General features: G+C 42.4%; 1 protein-coding gene and 1 pseudogene across 3 annotated transcripts in view; one reads left to right on the top strand and one right to left on the bottom strand.

Annotated features, from left to right (window-relative positions):
* Positions 1 to 15,380: 15,380 nt before the first annotated feature.
* Positions 15,381 to 25,080, top strand: part of SYT9 (synaptotagmin 9) — a 201,959-nt gene continuing 192,259 nt past the window's right edge. The window contains exon 1 of one of the 3 annotated variants that reach the window (XM_040456997.1): positions 15,381 to 15,795. In XM_040456997.1, coding sequence (XP_040312931.1) covers positions 15,651 to 15,795 — 145 coding nt within the window. In that variant the 5' untranslated portion in view covers positions 15,381 to 15,650. The remainder of the gene's footprint in view (positions 15,796 to 25,080) is intronic. The other 2 variants (XM_040456998.1, XM_040456996.1) reach the window with 2 other exon arrangements.
* Positions 22,101 to 23,226, bottom strand: LOC121018280 (ubiquitin-60S ribosomal protein L40-like; annotated as a pseudogene).

The following is a 25,080-nucleotide window of genomic DNA, read 5'->3' as shown; positions in this document are numbered from 1 at the left end:
AGGGCTCCAACTCATGAACCATGAGATCATGACCTGAGCTGAAGTCGAATGCCTAACTGACTGAGCCACCCAGGCGCCCCTGAATTATTTAAGAATATACAGACATATGTAATACATAAGGCAAAAATCCCTCTTACTACTTAGTCCTTCCATTCCCCTCTCACAGAACTCCTCCAAAATAACCTCACTCCTCAGCTGTAAATACTCTAGCAGTTGGCCATGTTTTTCTTCTAGATTTGTTTTCTATATATTTATATGAGTATAGAGTTTCTTCTTTCTAAAATGAGATCATATTCTTGTAACAAGGTGCCTAGAAGAGAACTTTAAAAATATTTTAGAAATAGAAGCTGCCAAATGCTTCTTTGTATAGATGGACACAGAAATTCACATTGAAACAGATTTTCTTGACCCACTGCTAGAATGCCCCTCCTTGATTGTGTAAATATTAGACGAGTAAGCACTTGCCACCCTAGGGATAAGGGACAATAGAAACTTTTGCATCTTTGTCACATCTGCCTTTTCTTTTAATTTTTTTTAATGTTTATTTTTTGAGAGAGAGAGAGAGAGACAGAGTGTGAGTGGGGGAGGGCCAGAGAGAGAGGGAGACACAGAATCCCAAGCAGGCTCCAGGCTCTGAGCTCTGAACTCCGAGCTATCAGCACAGAGCCCGATGCGGGGCTCAAACTCACAAGCAGTGAGATCATGACCTGAGCCGAAGTCAGATGCTTAACTGACTGAGCCACACACAGCTGCCTTTTCTGTGTCCCTAAGTATGTTGAGATATCTGGTCTTTGAGTAAAAAATGGGAAGTTGTAATAGGGGCCATGAAGCTGCCCCAGAAGACAGGTAAATGTTTCAACCCCTTCCCATTCAAAAATCAACATTACCAAAATCTCAGAAATGGATGAGGATGGTCCCAAACTAGCACAAGGATCCCAAAGTAAACAAATGAAGAGAAAATTTTTGAGTTCCTAGAACATTATGAAGAAATATGAGATGTATGACAGAGCTGGAAGGGGTGAAGAGCCCCAACAACATATCAGCAGGTTAAGCTAGTCCAGAGCTTTCCAGCCGGTGATAAATTTTTAATAATGGAGAATGGCTAATATATTTCTAGGAACAATTATGTCTGCTATCAAATTTGAGGGTATTTTCTTTACTGACTATAGTTACCTATTAATATCTCTAAACCTTCCGTAGAAATCTGTTATCTAAAATAACCTAATGTTTGTGGTACTTTGTGAGTATGAAGGAAGAGGAAAAGAGTCTATACAGACCCAGAAACAAAGAAAACTTTTTAGGGGCAGGCCATGATGAGTCAGTGGGATTCAGGATGGAACATAACATCAGAACATAAGCCCTTCCTGGAAATCCAAGGGACAGTACCAGTGGCAGAGGTAGGTGTACTTTGTACAATATTAGGGTGACTGCTTGAACAATCTTATTTGGACAATATGCAAAGGATAAGACTTGAAAGATGGAGAATTTGGGAAGTACTAGGTTGCAGATGCCTGAGTATAAATAATTCCCAGCTAGCATGGCCCTGCTCTAAAGGGTGTAGTGGGCAGCCTCTAAGATGGACCCCAATGATCCCCACCTCCCAATGTTCATGCCTTTGTGTAAGTCCCTTCCCTTGATTATGGATTAGATTTAGTGATTCACTTCTAGCAAATAAAATACAGCAGAGGTGATGGGATATTATTTCTAAGATTAGGTTACAAAAAGACTGAATCTTGGGCATTCTCTCTTACTCACTCTAAGGAAAGCCAGCTGCCATATTGTGAGCTGCCCAATGGAGAGGCCCACATGTCAAAGAATTGAAGGAGGTTTCCAGCCAGTAGTTAGCAAGAAACTCAGGCACTCAGGTTAACAGCCTGCAAGGAAATGAAGCATGCAAACAATTGCATACATGAGCCTGGAAAGGGATACTGTCTCCCCCATCTGTCTCTCCTCAGATGAGACCATAGCCATGACCTGCAGTTTGCCTACAACCTCATAAGAAACCTTGAGCCAGAACCCAGTTAAGTTACACCTGGATTCCTGACCTACACAGACTGTTTGAAAATGAATGTGTGTTGCTTTAAGTTCCTAAGTTTTAGGGTAATCTGTTATGCAATAACAGATAATTACTTCAGTGGGAGAAATAATCAAGTATATGCCAGATAGCTGATAAATTTGGTTGAAGACTCTGATTTGGGATTCTGAATGGAATTAAATGTTTAATAGAGTCAGAGTGTAGGAAATATAATGATATGTTGAAGGATGCATCATTGTATAAAGCAGCATGCCACAATATATTATACCAAAACATCTATTTTCATGATTCCACTTGATTCTTAAGATATGTATGTAAATGTGTTTTAGAAGAGACAACTCAAAGGCTCAGGAGGAGCCTAGCAAGACAACCCTGACTTGTCTTCCCTTCCTTCCCAGTGACATACCGTGAAAACATGGAAAGTTACATAGGAATACTGTTCAAAAATCTAGTAGATACCAAGACATCACTTAGTAGATACAAAGCCAGTCACAAAAGTGTAGAGAGAGCCTTAAGTGAGGAGAATCCAAGAGGTCCAGGGCATTCACCTACCAAAGGCTGCAGAAGAGCCACTCTCCTTGGACCTCTTCCCACTCCAGCCACACACAACACTGTCCTCAGTAATACATCTCTTTCTGGATGCTTTTAGGGAATTCAATTCCCAGGACTCAACATAGCTGAGGCCTTAATATAGACAGATGGGGGAGCACTGTATCCAGAGATATGAGGTTGATAGTATAAAAGACTAGAGGCAGAGAAAGCACTAAAGCTTCCTTACTCTTATCAGTACATTTTTTAGTATAGCCATGGGTTGTTACAACACATTCCCAGTATTTCCCATCCTTACATTTGCCTTGTTATCATCCTAAAAATCAATCAATATCTAAATACTTAATGCCAAATTTCTGTTCTATTTTAAACTGTGATTTTATTTAATATTGACTTTGCAAGTCCATTTCTAGAACCTGGCTGTAACAGGGGCCTGGTCAGTCAGATAGTATGGTGTTGCAGTTAATAAAGCAGTCTCTATATATACTGGTTGGATTTGAACTCCAGCTTTCCTACGTACTGGCTGTGTCACCTTAGGCAAGTGACTTAATCTGTCTAGGCTTCAGGTTGTTTACTTATGAGATGGAGATAATAATAGCACCTATCTGATAGCATTATTTTAAGGATTCAGTGAGTCAATGCTAGTAAAGTGCTTAGAACAGCAACAGCTCCACAAATGGGTTTGCTCTCTGTTCGCTATTAGTTTTGTGATAAAACAGCAAATGATGGGGGAGGGGAGGGGTGTTGGTGGACAAGAAGAGAAATCTTAAGCTTGCTTGCCCGGTACAGAGTTCTTTTGCCTCAGGAGTCATCCTGACCCAGAAACAGAGTTAGTGGTGTGACATAAGGCTGTTTTGCGTTCCCTGAAAATCCCAGATTAATATTAACACTCATGGCATAGTCTCTGGAGGCCCAGACTTGGACCTGCTTACACTTTAGCCCTGTTGGCCCTTAACTCATACATATTCACTCAGACAAGTATGGTTTAAACTGGGAAAATAGTCAGCTTTTTGGGCCTTTGTTTTTTATTTTATGGTTCTTTCTTTTGAACAACAGATGATTTATTCTCTTGCCCCTCTGGGAGCAGAGCAGGTCATAAACTGAAAACAAATGTCTGCAGAAGAAAAAAAAAAAAACTTTCCAGACAACAGTTCTTCTAACAGACAGAACATTATCTATTCACTAGAGATAGCCAAGCTTGCTTGCTTACTATTTTTTAATACTCTAAAAAAAACCACCAACTCCCTGAGAGTGGCCACTCTTCCATGGTCATCTTTATCTAAAGTTGCACAGTGCATGGAATCCTACCCCCAAAGAATAGGGAATGGAGGCCCAAAGACTGACAACCAAGAGGCATGAGCCCCCATCTCCATGGAACTTGTTCTTAAAAAAATTTTTTTTTCCAATGTTTATTTATTTTTGGGACAGAGAGAGACAGAGCATGAACGGGCGAGGGGCAGAGAGAGAGGGAGACACAGAATCGGAAACAGGCTCCAGGCTCTGAGCCATCAGTCCAGAGCCCGACGCGGGGCTCGAACTCCCGGACCGCGAGATCGTGACCTCGCTGAAGTCGGACGCTTAACCGACTGCGCCACCCAGGCACCCCGGAACTTGTTCTTTAGGATAAACTCTGCTAACTTGGAGGGAAGCTTGAGGTGGGGCATGGAATTCTGCAGGGCATAAAGAACTCCCTTCCTCTACTGAACTAATCAACAGCACAAGTGCACACTCAGAGTCTCTCTCATACATCTTGCATGCACATTACTAAATTTCACATTTACTCTAAAGTTTTGTGTATATGTGTGTGCCTGTACACACACACGCACACACACACACACACACACACACACACACACACACACCAGTCACCTCTAAACACTCACATCCTCAAGATACATTCACAAATACAGGCTCATGGTAGTCATTGTCCACCATGTTGAGTCAGAGAAGGTCATGGAGGGTGAGGGCCTTACATCAGTTTGGAAAAGGGAGCTTTTTGACAGATTACTATCAAAGTAAAACTGATCCAAAAGCCCTTCTCAAGCCTTTTGTCAGGATTCATGAGGGTAAGGTGCTAAGCCAGGAGTAGCTCCTTGAGAGCATTTATTATTTGTCTTTAACTTCAGTTATTTGAAACCTGTCAATCTGGGGTAAGAAATTTTACCCGATTCTGAGATACTAGAATAGGTGAGAAAGACAAATTTCAGTCTTCAACCAATCAACATGCATTTAACAGATGCCTACTATGGGCCAGACAACACCCTGGGCACTGGAACAGGATCTACCCCCTCGTAGTCATAACAGGGAAGATGAAACCACACACATGAAACAGACAATCCAAGGTCGAGGTTATGCTGTCAATGCCTAAAAGGACCTTGTCTTGTAAAACATGTTCATTTTGGCAATGGAATACTTATATCCAGAGAGGCATTTTCTTATGGCCACACAACTAGATAACAGACAGATGCTTTTTGATATAGTTACTCTCTCCATCCATCTGCATTGTTTCATAATTCTATATTAAAAAAAAAAAACTTTAGCATGGTTCTATGTTTTATCTAGGTACCATGGTCTGTTCCTTCTCCAGAATTGGGAAGTCCCACAGGATAAGAGCTGATCTTATATATTTTCAAAGGTCACAGTGACTGACACAGTCATAATTATCCAGGAGGTGCTCAGTTCATTAGCCTGAACTGATCCTAAATAGTCCAGGTAGCTTTGCTGTTGGCCCAGGGCCCTATTTGTTGCACAAGAAAACAACACAGGTAATAGAGAACTAAATCTTGGATGCAGATTCAAGGTAAAGTATTTCAAACTTGGCATAAAAATTACAGACATGTTTCCAAGCCCTTCTGTTTTCTTATTCATTTTGACCTTAGGTCTTGTATAATTATATGGACAAAGGTAATGCATTTTTATTTCAGCCAGCAGGAAAAGGTCAGCATCCTCAGGGTGCTTTTGACTCTTCATATCCATAGACAGAATCTTGAAAGTTTTGATATATTTCTCCTAAGGTTTTTTTTTTTCCAAATTACAACAGGTCATCAAATCATCAAACATTTATTTCAACAAAAATTTTTGAAATCATCATGCCAAGTACTGGGTAAGTTGTTGGCTACAAATTTGCCTGGCTGAATTATTGAACACGTACTTTATGCCCAGGAAAAAATTAACAGCACAGCTGTTGTATTACCTCCCTAGGGCTGCTATAACAAATTGCCATAACCTTGGGGACTTAAAACAACAGAAATTGATTCTTTCACAATTTTGGAGGCTGGAAGTCCAAAATCAAAGTGTTGGCAGGGCCACACTCCTCCTGGAAGCTCTATGAGAACCTTCCCTTGCCTTTTCCTAGCTTGTGATGGCTGCTGGCAATTCCTTGACATTCCCTGGCCTATACCTGCACCACTGCAGTCTCATCTCTGTCATCTGCTCTGTGCCCTCTCCTCTTCTTAGAAGGAGTTCCCCTTAAATACAGGGTGATTTCACCCTAGATCCTTAACTCATCACATCCTCAAAGACTATGTGTTAAGATAAGGTCACTCTCTTGAGGTTCCAGGTGGACTTGAATTTGGGGGATGGGGGATGCTATTCAATAGCTGTCACTGCACTTTGCTCGCTTGGGTCTGCAGGGACAAGACTGACAGTAAAAGACATGGCCATGGAGGGAAGCTTCACTTTTTTCCCCATGAACCAGTTCCTCCCATCTTGCTTCTGGTTCTCCACAGTCTTACTCCCTGTCCTGCATTCACTTGGAATTCTCATCTCCTAATTCATGTGACTCTTTGGCATATGACACTGGTTCTTATGTGTTCCAAGCTACTGCCCTGTGAGTACCCTGGCCCATCTGGATTTGAGCGCTACCTGTCATCATCCACCATTTTTTCATTTAATGAATATTCCCTGGATACTTCCTAAGAGTCAGGCACTGTCCTGGAGGCTGGATTCTCAGCAATGACAGACAAAGTCCCTATATCTCATGAGCAATGAGGAATGGAATTAAGGAAAAAACAAGCAAACAGATACTTGGCACCTAGAAGTTTCTGGTGCATAGTAGGTGTTTGATAAATATTTGTGATTTGGTAGAATTATCAAGATTTTTTCTGATAGTGATAAGTGATATGAAAGAAATAGATTAGTGTGAAATAGGGCATTTAAATAAGGTCAACATGGAAGGCCTTTCTATGAAGGTGTGTTTAAGCTAAAATAGTAAGAAAAGGAAGGAGCCATCTGAGGACATATGTCTAAGATAGAGGAAGGAGCAAGTGAAACATCACTGAGCTGAGAACTGATTGTATTTGGGGGAAGAAGAAAACAATGTGACTGGGGAGAGCAAGGGGGAGAGTAATACAAGGTTGTGTCAGAAAGGCAGAGGGGATTCCACTCAGTTATGCTGGACACTATAGATCAAACAAAGGAGTTTGGATTTTTAATTTCCACTGCAATTGGAAGCCATTTGAAGTTTAGGTAATGAATTGATGTGATTTAACTCATGAGTTAATAGATCACTGTAGCTGCTCTTAGAAAAAAGGATTGTAGGAGGCAAGACTGGAAGAAGAGAGAAGAATGTTTTAGCACATAAAGAGGTTATAGGTGTAAAAGATATTGATTCCTTCAGTCCTTAGTGTAACCAGGAGAAGACTGAGCTGGCCAAAGCCACAGGGTTGGTCTGTCTACAAACAGACTCATCCATTAACCTGAGCTTGCTGAATAAATAGCATCATTTTCCATGTCTGCCACAATGTGAAAAAGATTGGAAAGCACTGCACTTATGAACATTTTTCATGTTTTCCGACCATCAAGCTCCTTTTATACACTCTTACTGTGGAGAATTTCCCCCTGTGGTAACCAGTTTCCAAGATGGCTTCCCACATCCTGTTATTCACACCTTTGTGGAGTTCCCCACACTCCGTATAAGAGTTTAGTTTGTGTAACTAATGGAATATGACAGAAGTGACTATATCTCACTTCAAAAACTAGGTTATAAAAAGCTTTGGCTTATATCTTGGGTTCTTAGATATACTCTTAGATAACTCACTTTGAGGTAACCAGCTGCCATGTCTTGAGAATACCCAGCCATTAGGCCTTTCCAGCCCTAATTCCTCTCCCCCACCCCAACTCTATCCTTGGAGGTCTGTGTTCAAAGGTAAGAGCCATCTTCTGTGTTTTAACTTGCATTTGTGTTTGAAGTTCCATAGAACAGATTTACCCTCAAGTGAGCCTAATACTACTGGAGACCAAAGGAAAATAGGAACATAATTCAAGGAGAAAGAACACTTTAAACACTTTTTTCTCTCTTTTTTCTGTTCTTTTTTAAAAAATATTTTAGTGTTTGTTTATTTTAGAGAGAGAGAGAATGCGAGTGGGGAGGGGGGAAAGAGAAAGAGGGAGGCAGAATCTGAAGCAGGCTCCAGGCTCTGAGCTGTCAGCACTAAGCCGGACACAGGGCTTGGAACCCACCACCCATGAGATCATGACCTGAGCCAAAGTCGGACGCTCAACGAACTGAGCCACCCAAACGCCCCTACTTTTTCTTTCTTGAATAATATGTGCAAGACATTTTTCTCCAAAATGGCATAATAAAAATCTAAAAGAAAAAACAACTTCACAAAACAAGTTTGACTATATCTTTTAATATCCAAAACATTTAATTTTTAAAAATTTTATTTATTTTATTTTATTAATTTTTTTTTAATTTTGAGAGACAGAGAGAGAATGGGTGAATGTGTGCTAAGGAGGGAGAGGGTGGGGCGGGGCAGAGAGAGAGGGGGAGAGAGAAAATCCCAAGCAGGCTCTGCCTTTCAGCACACAGCCTGACAAGGGGCTTATCTCATGAACCTCCAGATCATGACCTCAGCTGAAATCAAGAGTCAGATGTTTAACCAACCAAGCCACCCAGGTGCCCCTCCTAAGCATGTTTAAAACAAAAAATGAACAAGACCACCTCTTGCTATTTTATTGAGTCAGCATCCTTAAAGCGGTTCACAAATAACATTATGTTGCTTTAAATAGAACTGTTTCAAACAGGAGAACCAATACCTAATGATCCCTTTTTTTATATCTAAAAGAAAATTAAGGCTTGTGCTTTTATTTTAATCAATGAGAGCTAAAGTTATAGTTTAAAAGGTACACCTCTTCTTCTAATTAAACCCTCAAAGCCAGGCAACCATCTACAGTTCATTAAAGTTCAGATTTTGCACAAAACCTTCATTATCTGCTCTTGATGAGTTTCCCTTCCTTTCCATACATTGCATTCTATAAGAAGAGATCTGATTTCAAAAGACCCTTCAAGAAATGAGAAATAAACCCTTACCCGGGCTTATAATTGTGCCCTGATGAACCTGAAGACTTCTAACCTTTTTTGGAAACAAATATCCTTCCATGGGTAATAAAATGGTTCAAAAGAAGAAAAAATAGTTTATTTGCTACATCCATTTGTATCTAGGGAAGCTGCTTTGTACTGCAACAGACAAAGTCCATTACTTCCTCAAGTGGCCAAGCCCTGAAAAGAGTTCCTCTTTTTCCAACAAGAAGTCAGAGATTATTTCACACACACACACACACACACACACACACACACACACACACACACAGCGTGTATTTTAGAGACCCAGAGGGAAATGAGAGAAAAGAGATAATAGAGAAACAGTAAAGTATGCCCATGTACAAGGAGAGAAAAAGTATTTGTGTGGTAGAGGACAGCAATTATTTTGCAATTATTGAATGGCAGGAAAACTTACATCTGGTTAGTGGAAACTCTTGGTGCAAAATCTGAAGTTTCATAAGTTGCAGATAGAAAAGTTGAGGTCTCTGTGTTGAAAAAGGCAATTCTAATGCCAGCACGAAAGACAGAAGTACAGAAGAAAAGTAGCAAGAGAATGCATTCTGGGAGACCCAGTGGAGAGAATCCAGAATGCAGTGGGATCTTAGGTGGGAATGGGTTAGCAGAATAACAGGAGATCAGAGTGTTTTGCTTGTAGTTTATCACATAGTCAGCTGGGCTTTAGTCAGTTCTTTTCTTTTTAAGTTTATTTATTTTGAGAGAGAGAGAGAGAGAGAGAGCACATGGCATGGGCAGAGAGAGAAGGAGAGAGAGAATTCCAAGCAGGCTCTGCATTGTCAGCACAGAGCCTAATGTGGGGATCGATCTCATAAACTGTGAAATCATGACGTGAGCAGAAATCAAGAGTTGGATGCTTAACTGGCTAGGCCACCCAGGCGCCCCAATCAATTCTTCAGTAAGCTACATGTAATTCATTGCAGACTGTGGATTTGGTTTTCCTGCAATTGTCCAAGGGGATCAAAAGGGTCTCTAAGAATGTATATAAAACTTGAAAACTCCTGCCAGACTATTCTGATAAGAAATTCACGGGGAGATGTATTGTGTGATAGTTGAAATCTAACTCTCCTTGAAGTCTTGGAATCTCCCCAACGTGGATTTGAATCTTCATTTCATCATTTGCTAACTGTGTGACCTTAGGCAGGTGACTTAGATCACAGGGTGTTAGTGTTGCCATCTCTAGAGTCAGGATGATAACAACATCTATTTCAAATGGTTGTGATTCAGTTAAGCCAAGAACGTAAAGCACAACATTTGGTATATGGTATGGAGCAACTGTTCAATAAATGCCAGCTATAAATGAACACTTAAGCCAATCTGTAAAGACCCCACAGGACATAAATGTACATTGGTCAGATCCTACCCACCCTCACCTGCAGAAAACCAAATCGAGATGTAGATCTGATAACATCTACCAGAGTTGGTGAAGGCACAATGCCAGTTTTGCTCTTTTGACCTTTGGGTTCATTCAGCTTCAGGACATGAACTCTGTGCTGTTACCTGAATCCACCATACCCACCTGTAAAGGAGGGCAGTGTTAAAGTCAGGTCTCAGGAGTCACACAGTCCATCATGACTGCTGACTAGCTTTGTGACCTTGCACAGGCTACTTAATTTCTGTGCTTATGTCTCCTCAGTTGGAAAGAAGAGATAGTTAATAACAATACCCTGTTCCTATGGTTGTTAGGGAGATTATATGAGCAATATATTTAGAATATTTTTAGAGTGTCTAGCACATAGCATTAGCTCAAAAAACTATAGAAAAATATAATTATAATAAAAAATTTAAAATGGACCTCTAAGATTCCAAATTCTACTTTGCTTCCTGATGAAAGCTTTGAAGAATGGATTTATGGAAAGGAAATGAGAGAGAAGAAAATCAGGAGCAGGTAGGTTAGAGGAGGTAAAGAAAAGACAGGAAAATTTGCCATTGGGATAACTCAAAGTTTAAGCAGTACTAAGAAGATAACATTTAAATAACAAATAAAATATATAAGAAGAAATCTTAAATATGGAAATTTAATATTCAACCCAGAAGTTCTATCAAAAAACCCTTGCATTTAGTGAGGACTCAGTAGACATATGATTAATTGGTTGGCTGATTAAATATGACTAAATACTGAGCTCTTCAGCAGACAACCTAAAGTTTGGTTCTCTGGATAGAATGAAGGCTAAGAAAAATATATGGTCTTAGGGTCTTCTGAATAAGGCTAGAGAGACACTGAGATGGATTCTCTCCCTCCTTCCCTACCTCCCTTTTCTCTCTCTCCCTCTATTACTCTCTCTGTGTAACCAGACATTTTTGTCCAAGCCATTTATTGATAAACAAAAGATCAAGAAAGGGATTGTTGAGCACTTCTTTAAATGCTTAATGCTAACACTGTTGCTCATAAACACGCACATTGACCCCTTTTCTTAATAACCAAGAACTTGAGTGCAGGTCAACCTATTTTTAACACTGAGGATGGAAGGAAGTTTGATGTGGAAGACAAGGAAAGGTATTCTTTTCTTCTGACACCTCTTTAGCTAGTTGGATGTTTCATCACCACTGTGACACAGTCTAGTCGGTTTTGGACTTTATCCCTTTCCAGAATCCAGAGTGACTCCAGCAGTTTCCCAGACCTGTCTAGGGTGAGGGACATTAGCCACTTTGAAAGGCAGCTCCAGGGACACAAAAACTATTACAAAAATGTTACTTAGTGGCAGAAGGTACTTAGGTGTAGGTTTTTCTCAGTCAGCAGAAATCTGACCTCTGCTCCCTCCCCAACCCTTCCCTAGTCCTCATTCTGAAAAGTCGAAAAAATGTAGAACCATGAGTATCTACTAAGAGGAGACAGCAGAGGAGTGCCAGGCCCTCTGACCCAGAACATTGCCGTCTGTTCCTTTTAATATACTCCTTTTATGGTTTATCTTTTAAATACTAAAGCTAATAAATCTCTACTCTCTTTAAAGTCAAAGAAATTGGAATTATAACTTTATAATTGGCAATCATGAAACTGGGAGGGAACAAGCACAGCTCAGGAAGGAAGAATAAAGATTTTGAACATCCCAGAACAACCTGTTATTTAGTATAACGATAATGGACACACAGGAAAAGCGGAGCCACCCGATCCCAAATTTGCCATTTCATCTGTTAAGAAAAATTCACTCCAAACAGGGAAGGACTAAGTTCACAGATTTACAAGATTGATGCCCAAGATGAGAGAGTGGTTGTCACAGAACGTGAGTTCATTCCTGTCTCCTGGCCCAGGTGAATTATAGTGCAGGCTCTAAAGCAAGTGTGAGGTCGAATTCCTATCAGGGTTAATTAAGCAGGTCTGGGAGTATTTCACAGGAGTGGTAATCACTGGGAAATAGCATGGGCTCACTAAAAACAAGTCCTGTCGGTTGTTTTCTTTTGTTAAAGGCAAGTACCTGGCAAGGAACTGAATCAAACAAATGCCAGTGAATAGGAAGTTCTGCCATTAGGAATGCCAAACCACTTCCCAAGAACAGAATCTGGGTCTTGGAAGCAGGATATAGTTTAAGAGCAGCATGAAAGATTTATAAGATTTCATTTTTTAAAATTATTTTTCTCCAACTTTATGGGGGAATAATTGATAAGTGATATTGCTTATAATTAAAATGTACAATGTGATGATTTGGTGTACATATACATTATGAAATGATTACCAAGATCAAGTGAATTAACGCATGCATCACCTTTTAAATTTTTTCTCTTTTAAAAACTTTTTTTTGTGCGTGTGGTGAAAATATTTAAGATCACTCTCAGCAAATTTCAAGTATATAATACTGTATTATTAACTATAATCACCATGCTGTACATCAGAACCTTACAACTGAGAGTTTAGCATATATCTCTCCATCTTACCAATCCCCAACCGTTGGCACCCATCATTTTACTCTGTTTCTATGAGATCAGGTTTTTTTGTTTGGCTGGTTGTTTTTGATTTTTAGATTCCACATGCAAATGATACCATGTAGTATTTGTCTTTCTCAGTCTGGCTTATTTCACTTAGCATAATTCCTTCCAGGTTTATCCATATTGTTAGAAATAGCAGGATTTCTTTATTTTTTAAAGCTGAATAATATTCCTCTGTGTGTGTGTGTGTGTGTGTGTGTGTGTGTGTGTGTGATTTCCACATTTTCTTGATCCATTGGTCCATTGATGGACATTTAGGTTGTTTCCATCTCTTGTTTATTGTGAATAATGCTACAATGAACATGGAGGTGTAGACGTCTTTTCAAGATAGCAATTTTATTCCCTTCATATATATATCCAGAAGAAGAATTGCTGAATCATATGGTTGTTCAATTTTAATTTTTTGAGGAACCTCCATTTTGTCTCCCATAGTGGCTGCACCAATTTACATTCCCACCAGCCATGCACAAAGGTTCCCTTTTCTGCACGTCCTTGTCAACCACCATTCTGACACCAGAATATCACTTTCACATATTCTTTTGGTTAAAGTAAGTCACAGGGCCAGCCCAATTCAAAGGGGAAGGGAAACAGACTCAACTACTTGGTTCAAGGAGTGGTAAAGTCATGTTGAAAAAGGACATATGGAGTGAGAGGGATGGTTGTGGCTGTCCCTGGAAACAATCTACCAATTTGTCCTTGGGAAATTATTTAGCCACCTGATTTCACATGCTTTACCTATAAAATGGGAAATAATAACACCTACTTCTTAGGAATGTTGTCACTAATAAATTAAGAAAGTGTGTTTAGCATCATCTAGTACATTGTAGACACACAACAGCAACAACAAAAACATATGTTGATTGAGCCCATATTATGTGGCAGCATATTCCAAATACTCTATGTAATCTTTATAAGAATTCATTGATGCACATATTAGTATTATCTGAAGAGAAACCCTAGGCACAAAAATTTTAAGTAACTTCCACAAGGTTGGTTCCACAGTAACCATTTTCTCTAAATTACAAATGTCTTACTGCCTGCTACCTCCAAAGGGCACTTCTTAGTTTTTGTCTCTCTAGGCTCTGTTGACAATTGATGCTGTGGATCACTCTTTCATCAAATGCTCTTCCTCCTTTGGCTCTCATGACTCCCCTCTGTCCGGGTTTTTTCAATCTCCTCCTTACTGAAGCACATTTTAAATGGCAAAGCTCTCTTCCAATTTTCCAGCTCTCCTTGCCTGGATGAACCCATCCAATATGGCAACTAAACTCTAGGCTTCCAATTGTAAGTATCTTCCGCTACTTACCAGATACGACCTAGGTCAGTTTGTGTAACTTCTGTGTCTTTCATTCTGTCTCATCCCATTGGTTGCAGTCTTGTCAATTAATACTTGAAAGGTTTCTCAAATTTAGATGTTCTTGGCAATCAGCTAGTGCTTTTGGCCTGATCTAGGCCCTTGTCATATCTGGCCTGGTTTATCAAAGTTTGTTCTTAACTGGCTTTGACACGAGTTTTACTTAAAGCTAATAATATTATTAACTTTATTATTATTACTATTATTCGAGGTTACTCTGCCTCCTCAAGTATGAACTTGGGCTGGTGAACTGAGCCTTTATGAGCCTCAGGTTTTTCATTGGTAAAATGAGGATAACAGTTATGTAGACCTTGGGGGGCTATCAAGGGAATGAAATGAGATTCTATATCTAAAAGGCGTGTGGTATAGTGCCTGGCACCCCTCTCCTGCTCCCCTCCCCACCGGAGTTCAGTCTTCGTAGTTATTTCTGTGTTTATTGCCTGGGAGTGTGAAGAGGTGGGTGCATAAGAGGTGGCCAACGTTCTCTTCCCCAAACCTCAGATTCTGTGATAGTCTAACTTGGTGTGTGCAGGAGACACGCTGGCAATCCTCGGATTTCTAGTCAGTTGCTTAGAAAACCAGCCAGGATCTGTGTCCCAGCACCTTTCTCAGGAGCCATTTATTTGACCTTATTTCTGATGTGAGAGCCTCCACCGTCTCCAAATCACCACCGTGGTGGAAAAGATCCTGCACTTGGGAGATTCTTCCTTTGTTGGCAAATCTTGGCCCCGAACCCGCCTTTGGGGGTCTAGCACCCTTAGGCCCGTGATTTATGTCCAGACGGCGCTTTTCAAGTTCGAAGCCGGGACTAGGTTCTTCAGTTTGGGCGGGTGTGGTTCAGATTGCACCTTTCGCGCAGCGCACCCAAGAACGTGCTTTCGACGCACCGGGCGTGGGGCGGTGGGAGAGAGTGTTGGTTTGCAAGAGGACGGAGGGGTGGGATGGCGAGAATGCCCACAGCGCGCCCCCGCTCACACTCCCCAAGCCTGAGCGCAGCCGCTCTGAGCGCCTGGTCCGGAGGCGAGTCCCGCGCTCCTCTAGGAGCGGGCGAGCGCCCTCCGTCCAACGCTGGCGCCCGAGCCGGGCCCACCGGGATCCCAGCCCGCGGCGCGCGCCACAGACCGGGCCCCGCCCCCCGGCGGCCGCGAGTGGCGGGCGGGGCGCCGGGAGAGAGGCGCGCGGGGCTGTGCGGCGCCACCTCCCCTCCGTGCCGGGGGAGGGAGGGACGGAGCGGACGGGCGGGAGAGAGAGAAAGCCCGACCGACCGGCAGCCGAAGAGCTGCATGCAACCGGTGGGAGGCCGGGCCAGCCGGGGCTGGGGCTCGGGCCGTTTCTTGGCGGCTCCCTGACGGAGAGCGCGGACGGCCCGGAGGCGGCGGCTCTGAGCTGGCAGGCGGAGGGTTGTCTCCCGCGCCCGCCTGCCCGGCTCGGTCCGAGGATGCGGGGGGGCGATGCCCGGGGCCAGGGACGCGCTCTGTCACCAGGCGCTGCAGCTGCTAGCCGAGCTCTGTGCCCGTGGGGCCCTGGAGCACGACAGCTGCCAGGATTTCATCTACCACCTGCGGGACCGCGCCAGACCCCGGCTTCGCGACCCAGGTGAGTGCAGCCGCCGCTGCTGGGCGCGACCGGAGGGCCCTGTGCTGGGAGTTGGGGCCGCACCGGGGCCTGAGGCAGAGGAGCGACGCGGACTGGGGGAATGTGGGGGGTGGCCGCCGACCTAGAGGAGGGGATCAGGAAGCGGCTCGCCGTGGCCTGATGCTGGACCCGGGCGGGGACCCGGGCAGAGGCTGCTGCGCGGAGGCCGGGTCCGGGGGGACTGGGGCAGGGCTGGAGGGACCACGCCCGCCACCTGCGCTCCGGTCGCCCTCGCTCCGGGGGGCGGCTCCCGAGCTCCCGGCTCCGCGCTCCACTTCCCGGGCTCTGCGCTCCGGCCGAGGGGAGGCCGCGGCCGCTTCTCCGCCGTGGGAAGGGGGACGAGGCCGGAGGAAACTCTGGGAAGTTGGGAGTTGGGGACGGCCCCGGCTGCGGCTGAATCCCACTGGGCACTTCCCACTCTCTCTCTTGAGCGCCCATTTCCCTTCCCCGGTCTGGGGTGGGAAGGGCGGGGCGGGATCTGGCTCGGGGCCGGCTACGGGGAGCTCCGGGTCCTGGGCAGCCCGGCCTGAACCCGTTCCCGGCGGGTCGTTTGGCGTGGAGGCGGCCTGGGCCTGGGCGCCCGGAGCTACCAGCTGCCGCCGCCGGGCACAAACGGGTCGGTGGTGGGCTTGCTGGTCATGGCTGGGGCACCTGCACTTATCCCTAGTGGAAGTTGCACAGCTCCTAACTTTGGAAAGTTCGTTTATTTTGGCATTTGACCAATTAAGGTTAGAGGAAGGAGTTTTAGTGGAGCCATTTGCTTTTCCTAAGGGCCCTGGGTCTCCCACATTTCATCCACTGCTGTTTACTGGAAGACACAGTCCAAATGTTTACTTGAGATTCTTCTTACCTGGAGAAATCATTTTCTCGAATATTCTCTCAACCTAAATACAAAAAAAAAAAAAAAAAAAGTATGCGTTAAAGATGGGATGAGAAAATGGCCTTTCCCCTTGATGTTCCTGTGTATAAATATTGGAAAGGAGCTATTGCTGTGCAAATTATCCAGTACAAATTTACCTCATTTTAAGCCAATCCATTATATAAAAATCTGCTTGCACAAAGGATAATTATTTGATTTATAAAGAGATACACAGCGAGTCTGACTTACATAGCATTTCCTTGATAGTATATTCAAAATGGGTCGGTGGGGTGAAGACAAATCATCTGCCAAAAGTTTATATCAGATTTTCCCTACTCAAAGTCTATTTTTCTATTGAAAAAGAAAGATTATTGTTCCCTGTTGCCTGTGGTTACATTAATTAAGTTTATCAGATGATCACTAATGTGTTACTTCAAACTGCAGAATTAAGTCAAGAAATACTGTTGATCCCAAACAATTTCCCTGGAGGTTCAATGCCCAGCCTTTGTGTGGCTTCCTGCTGGCTGTGATGTGCCACAGAGCTCCTTGTTTCGTGAACTGGGAGCCCTGGATGATGTCCTAAGTGGGGAAAGTTCTCTCCTTGAGCCATGGGAACAAGAAAATTATTTAGCATGCTTCACCCAGAGCAAGTATTAGTGTTGAAATGTCTCATTTGCTTGCCTGTGACTGTGCCACAAATTCCCATTGTTATCCCACATAAGTCGTCTCCTTTGGCTTTCTTTGTAAGAGAAGATGAGTGAGGCCTCTTGCTGAGTCCATGTTTAACACTCCACATCTTTTTGGCTGATTTTATGCCTCTGCTTCTTTTAATATATAAGCTGGATTCCATGTTCTTGGGCTTTGCTTGGCCCCTGCACTGGGTTGCCCTTGAGGAAGAGTCACAGAAAAAAACTCCCTGCAAGAAACAAGTCTGATAACTTGGCTGAGAAGAAGCCACAGTTAAGAGTATGCCCTGCTAGTCCTTGAGTTCCTAAAAGTGCTATGGTGCTTTCCTAACTAGGGCATGGTGGTTTCTAGGTAGCCCATGCCTCTCTGGATCTTTGGTTCAGGCTGGAAGCAGCCTGCTCCTGAGGCAGGAGTGGGGCACTGTGAGCATGGGGTGAGAGGGACGGAGGCTAAAGCCCACATCCAGAGTGCACCCTCTCTCCCAGGGCACTTCAGCTCAGGCCAGATCTCTCTTCACTTCCCTCCTTCCTCTCCTTGCCCACATTAATTCTTATATTAGATGCATTTATCTCTATCCCTCTGAAGCTGTTTGATTGTCTGAACCAAGAGTGGCTTTCATTTCGAGCGCTAAGAGCTGAGTGGCTTGAGTAGCTGCATTGCACAACACTGCACATGGTGCCCTGGCGATTGTCTAGTGTGAACCAAAATAAGCATACACACTGGTCCTGGGACACGGGTCCCCGACAAAGTCCTCTCTGTAAATGAATGACTTCCTTTTCTGCAAAGGGACTCAACTGAATGGCATTTGCCAGCTTTCTCTGTCCATTGTCTATCCATGCCTACTCGGTGGTAGTTAGATTTTCTCAAGCTCCACCGAGGAACTTTGGTTTTAGAAGAAGAACACAGACATCATTCCCTGTGGGGAATTATGCAGAGGGACACTGCATCTGGGATATTTGTTCATTTTTTTCAGAGGTGGACTATGCGTGGGTCACAGATCAGTGGCCATCCAGAAGGGTTATTCCCTGCCCAGGTAGCTGGGGTGCTCTGATGTGGGAGTACAGTACCTAGTCTCCCCTGACTTGGTGTTAAGAGAGGATTTGATGAAAGTGCAGTGTTAAAAAGTAAAGCTGAGTCACATTTGGATCTGGAATGCCTCACCCAGGCTTTCATCTGTATGAACTATGAAAGTAAAGTGCTGATCTTTAAGCTGAGTGTGAGCAATTTTTTTTCTCCATAGAGAGCAGTTAGAATCCTTCTGTTAAGTGTCTTTATGTTGTTTCATATATTGGGGATGTGGGACATAAAATTGCAAATCCCAGAGTGTAGCCTTCATGACAGAGGGAAGAGCAAGTACAAAGGTCCTGAGATAAGGGCATCCTTGATGTGATTCAAAGAACAGTGAGTTTAAGGGTGGCTGGAGAGAAAAAAATTGAGAATGATGAGAAACATGGTTGAGGGCTGGAGGGGAAAGATCACATAGGGTCTTGTCAACCAGCAGAAGGACTTTGGATTTTACTCTCAACGAGAAGGGAGGGATTGAGCAGAGAAGTGGCAGCAATGGGGCTCTTTGATGAGAAAATGCTGTTGAAGAACAAGGGGAGAGACAGAGAAACTTGATAGGAGGCTGTTGTCGTGATGCAGACAGAGTGGGAAGTGGGTTGGCCAGCGTTGTCATAATGGAGATGGTGACAAGTAACTGGGTTGTGGGCACATTTGAAGGTAGCTATGCTAGGATTTGTGGATGGGATGGATGTGTGGCGTGGGAGAAGTGGAGTCAAAGAAGACTCCAAGGCTTTTTGACCGAGGTTACCTCCATTTACTTCAAGGGGTGGAGGGAAGAAGGAAATGAGGTTTCTGTATTACTAAAAAATATTTTTTTGTAAATATTAAGTGTGTGATGTCTCTCAGTTCAACAGTCGCCTGAAACATGAATGTGTTCTTTAACAACATCAACTGGTCTATGCTCACATTTTGTAACTGGAGACTTCACACTCTCTCCTCAAGAGGGCCGATTGATTGTAGGACAGCATTTATTGTTAGAAGATTTTTTCCTGGTATGGAATGAAGAGTTCTGTTTAACTTTCACTCGTGGACCTTGGTTGCACTTTTTTTTTCCCCCAGTTAAAAACAATTGGTTTTTTCCTTTGGCTGTAAGGAGGTAGAGATGTTAGCTTTTCTTAACCCACTGTTTCCACATCTGGAAAAGAAGGGAGGATTGTGTCATGTAATTCCTAGGTTTTAACCACGTTGTATTATTTTCCTTATAAGCCTTTTCTTCTCTAGGATGCCAACCGTGTCCATGCCAAACTCTTTATGTAGGTCATTTCATTTAATCCTCATGATGTCTTCTAAGACCTTGCTGCTCCAAGTGTTCATCTGTGGACCAGCAGCATCAGCATCATCTGGGAGCTTATGAGAAACACAGACTCTCAGGCCCCACCCAGACCTACTGCACATGAATCTGTGTATTAACAGGATCCTCAGATGATTTATAGGCACATTCAAATTTGAGAAGCATGGCTAAAAGAGATTGGTATTTATGAATAAACTGAAGCTCAGAGCTAAACTAGCAGCAAGGCCATGGGTTCCATTTGGAAAGGGTTGAGTCTAAGTCAAAGTAGCTTCTTAGGTAAACACATTACATGTACTAAGAATCTGAGAGTTATTGTCAATGAAAATTTCCTAGGTCTTTTTTCATAAGAGCCCCCTTCAGATCTCCTTTGTCTATTGCGTTCTTCTATAAAGGATTTAGTCTCTTACTGTAGGTTAAATTCTACGCAGTTGTAAAGATTCAGCTTAATTTTTAGGTTTTATGTTGACATTCCAGCTTTGTGTTTCTAGAGATTTTTCTTCATTTTGTGGTCAGGGTGTGAAGAAGAGCCTTATGGCTCATCATTAGTGACTTCTCTTTTCAAGTGGACATTGACCTTCTCAGGAAAAGTTCTTTCTAAACAAATGGTTTTCAACCTTGGCTGCACATTAGCAACATTTCGGGAGCAAACAAAACAAACAAAGAGTTACCAATGACTGAGCTTTACTCTAGACAAATTAAATCTGAGTCTCTGGTGGTGGGGCCTGTTATCAGCATATTTTTAAAGTTCTTCTGTTGATTCTAAAGTGTTGATTCCAAGTGGAGGACAACTGTTGAGACCATCAAGCAAAGGATTAAACCACCTAATCTGCTCAGCTCAGCTCAGCTCGTATTTCTTTCCTGAAAAATTAGGAAAGATGGTATGGAAAGGCAGGGGTGTGGTTAACGGTTGCCATACACATCGACTGATTCTTTATTTTCCTTTGATAATATTGCCCCCAATTTTTATTTTGAGGTTTCTGTAAAAATCTAATGAGATCCATTATGTTCACCCAACTTGGGGGGCTGGGGGTGGAAAGAAGAACAAACTGAGAAAATCGTGTCCAAGTAGTATTTCATTAAAAAGCCAGAATGTGGAACCCTCACTAATGTCAACTGGCACTGAATTAGAATGAAATAATTTATTAGAAGATGTACATATTAGATAATGATTAAATATAGTTTCTAAGGGAAAACTTCAAAATAATGAGCAAGATTAAATATTAGTCTTATTAAAAATTTCACAGATAGTCAAAAGAGAGTTAACCTTAGAGCACTAGATTTTTATGAATAGACATTAGGATGATGATGCACAATGGGATTAATTTTTAAAAATTAATGATAATTGCAATCAAGAAATAGAGAGTCTTCTAAGGAATGAGTGGCATATTGGTTGCACAATATGTGAAGATAATTTGCATTTGCTTCAGTGACATTTGAGGGCTTCTTCATAAATATTTTATTTAAACAAGTGTGTTTTCATCTCTGTGGGATTCTTCTACATGGACCAGTGAGTGGTTTAGTCATGAGGTAATTATCAAGAGGGAAAAACAAAAGCAAACTGTGGTAAAGGCATCACAGGCTGTCCTGTGGCCAGCTGCCTCTTTCAGAATAAACAATCAAAAGCACAAACTTTTTGATGTGGGCTAACCTCTCAAGGAGAAATTAAGCTGACACCTAAGGGAAATCACCTAAAATGCCCTGTTCTGTATAGAGCATAGACTTTTCTTTCATGGTGAAAGCATATCGGCACGTTTGTGTTTGTGTGTGCACATGTGCTTTCCTGTATGCTTGGCCTAAAAAAATTTGTAATCCCTCTTGACTGAGTTACTTGAAGGACCAGACAAGTTTACTTGCTAAAGTGTATAGAGAAAGGGGAGGAGCTTAGAGAGAGGCATAAGTGGGAGAGCAATCTCACTTTTAAATGGATTAATATGGAGGGTGCTTTTTTACTTTCTAAATGAAATCACAATTTAAGCCATAATGTGCATCACAACTTTTTCTTTTCAGTGTTTTGTTGGGGTTAGTTCTAGGAATGAATTTAAACCAAAGCAAACCCTTAATGACTAGGTTTTGCAGATCTCCTTGAAATATTCATGTGTCCTTGTGCGTGTATTCTATCACACAAAAACTTTTATATCAATATTGATGGAACTGCACCTGAAGGGGGAAAAAAACTCAGCCAGGAAATCAAGATGACAAAGTGGAATAAAGAAAGAGCTTTAGAGTCAGAATCTGATCTTGTTCTTACTAGCTTTATGACTTTGAGCAAAATATTTAACTCTTCACTTTGTTCATCTATTAAAACGGGCGTGGAAGGCTTCATGGGAGCACCGTGCCCAGACTAAGTGCTAGATTTTGGTGGTCCTGGTATTTATCTGTTCATGCTTCTTCTCAGCTGTGATCCATGGGCATGAATGTGTTTTACCCATTTCTAATCACTCATAGACAAAAGTTTCCATTCTACTTTTTCTGTATGCTTAGCATTTTATCACTGCTTGTATGTCCCTAGGTGGATCTCTGTGTCTTAGTTTCCTCATCAGTAAAATGGATTACCAGTGTTCGGATAAAATATAGGATGCCCAGTTCAATTTGAATTTCAGATAAACAATGGGTAGTATTGCATGGGATAGACTTATATTGTATCTGTCATTTATCTGAAATTCAAATTGAACTGTACCCCTTATATTTTTATTTGCTAACTCTGGAAACCCTATTATAGTATTTATCTCACAACACGTGTGAAATACTTACCATAGTACCTGGCACTTAATAAATGTTCAATATATAGTAACCATTATTACTATTATATTTTTCCATGTTGAACAGTCATTATTGTGCAATTTTAATGATGACTATATATATTCCGAAGAATAGGTAAATCTTTTTCACTTGACCATGCTTTTTGGCCATTTCTAGCTTCTGATTTTTCATTACTATAAATACTATTTTGTATCTATAATATCCTACTCCCTTTTGGGAGATTTTCTTCTCCCTTTTACTGCTCTAGTCAATGCAAAGGAAACTATGTTGAGGCCCCAGGGCCCTGGGGCTTTGGCAGGAGGACACCCTGACAGCAAAAGGGGAGCTGGTGGAGGGGCCTCATTAGACCTTGTTCGTGGGGTGCAGGCTGTGGGGGTGGCTGCACTTCTTAGGGCAGTCCAGTACAGTATCTGACTCTTGCAGATACAACTCTTACAGTTGTATTCCTGGGCCAGCTGGTGGAGGGAAGGCTCAGTGATGCCATCCTGCAGGCGATGCAGTAAGTATGGGGTGGACTCTTTCTGAATATTGTAGTCTGAGAGAGTGTGGCATTCTCCAGCTGTTTGCCCACAAAAACCAGATGCTGCTGGTCAGGTGGGATGCCCTCCTCGTCTTGGATTTTGACTTCAACATTCCCAGTGCCATCATCGGGTTCAACCTCTAGGATGATGGTCTCGCCTGTCAGGGTCTTCACAAAGGTCTGCATGTCTACATCTGCCACAAGACTGCCGCCACTGACCAGCTCGGCTATGTCCTTAAAGAGGAAGAAGTGGAATATTTCTTTTTTTTTTTTTTCAACGTTTATTTATTTTTGGGACAGAGAGAGACAGAGCATGAACGGGGGAGGGGCAGAGAGAGAGGGAGACACAGAATCGGAAACAGGCTCCAGGCTCTGAGCCATCAGCCCAGAGCCTGACGCGGGGCTCGAACTCACGGACCGCGAGATCGTGACCTGGCTGAAGTCGGACGCTTAACCGACTGCGCCACCCAGGCGCCCCAGAAGTGGAATATTTCTTAATGATAAATTATCAACAATGAGTTCAGATTGTTTTCCTGTAAATTTTCAACCTTAAAAATAAAATCTTCCAGTTATTTTACCAGCAAAAGATGGGCTTATTCAGGAAAGAATTGCCACATGGACAAACAACCTGTGGCAAAACCATGGGAAATCTGGAGAACAAAGGTACACCTTTTTAGGGAGAAAAGGGATAAGTTGGGAAAGCTGTCATAAACTAAAAGTCCATTGGAGTAAACTGGTGGCTTCTCATTGGCTGAGCTGTTGAGTGGTGTGGGGGTAGGAGAGCATGTCTTCCCCAGGTGGGATAGCAAAGTAGCATCCATGTGCAAGATCAAGTCCATCTCTTCCTGTTGGATCTGCAGTGGTAGGGCATGGGAGCTCCCCTTCCCAAACCTCCTGACTCCATTTTAGTAAGGTTTTCCATTATTTTCACAAGATCTATGCCAACTATCCCTGCTACATAGCAAACCCACTAGCATTAGATGGTAATAATGTGAAGAAAAACCTGCTAATTTAACAGGTTTTAAGTGGCTGCCCAGTTGTCGTTTCATTTATATTTTTTTGTTGGTGTTGGTGCAATTGAATATTTTCAATGTTTTAAACCTATTTTTGTTTCTTATGTGAATTTTCTGTGTTTGATCTCTATCATGTGGCAGTTTATTTTTTGAGAATCTTAATGTTTTTCCTACTAACTTGCATTAGTTAGAATATAAATATTCTGTCAGAAGAGCTCACAGAAGGATTAGTTCACTGTTCAGTGAATGAGCTCTCCTTGTCTGACTACAGTTAATCATTATACTAGACCGATTTTTGAAATTTGAAGGGTGCATCAACAAATTGGGATTCACTGTAATATTCTTTTTTGGGGGAAAGAGGTAAGGTTTAATTGAACAATGTTGAGAATTTAGAGTGTCTCACTTTCTGCCCGTAATGGTAAAGAAAAAAATCGACACACTGTAACATTCTCTCCAATGCAAAGTACTGCCTTTATTTATGTGAAATATGAAAAAAATTGTGATGCAACTTGGATCTCTTTTTCTGTATGTTTTCTCTCCCTCTTTCCAACTCGTCTTCCCCTTCCAGCAATTATGAAAACTTTACTCTAGCTACACTGACCAGAACACTCTTTTTTAATTATAATTAAGTTAAATTAAGAAAACATTGGAGTGCCTCGTAATTGCCAGGTACTCGGTTAGGCATCAGTAATTCAAAGACACATTGGACATGGTTACTGCCCCTATGGCTTTGAGATAAAACAATAATTGCAATTAATAAAATGAAGACAGGAAGGGAGATATATATGGGAAACAGTGCAAAGAAAAGAGGAGAGAAGTAATTAGCTGGCTTGAGTGGATCTGCAGAGGATTCCTAGAGAGGTTAATTCTTGGGTGGAGCACTTTGCCTGGAATGTGTGGGTGGGAAGGACATTCTACGAATTTATAAAGGTCCCACATCAGGAGGAAATGGATCTTTGGTAATAATAGTAAGTAGAGTATGTGTTGGGACTGTTGAGGGAGGAGTCTGTTCTAGTAAACACTGGTCAGATTGTATGCCATTGTCAAAGTC

This window comes from Herpailurus yagouaroundi, unplaced genomic scaffold (assembly GCF_014898765.1).
Source record: "Herpailurus yagouaroundi ecotype Mexico unplaced genomic scaffold, PumYag 218, whole genome shotgun sequence".
NCBI classification, from domain to species: Eukaryota; Metazoa; Chordata; class Mammalia; order Carnivora; family Felidae; genus Herpailurus; species Herpailurus yagouaroundi.
The sequence above is the reverse complement of the archived record's forward strand: the minus strand, read 5'-3'. Positions and strand labels throughout refer to the sequence as shown.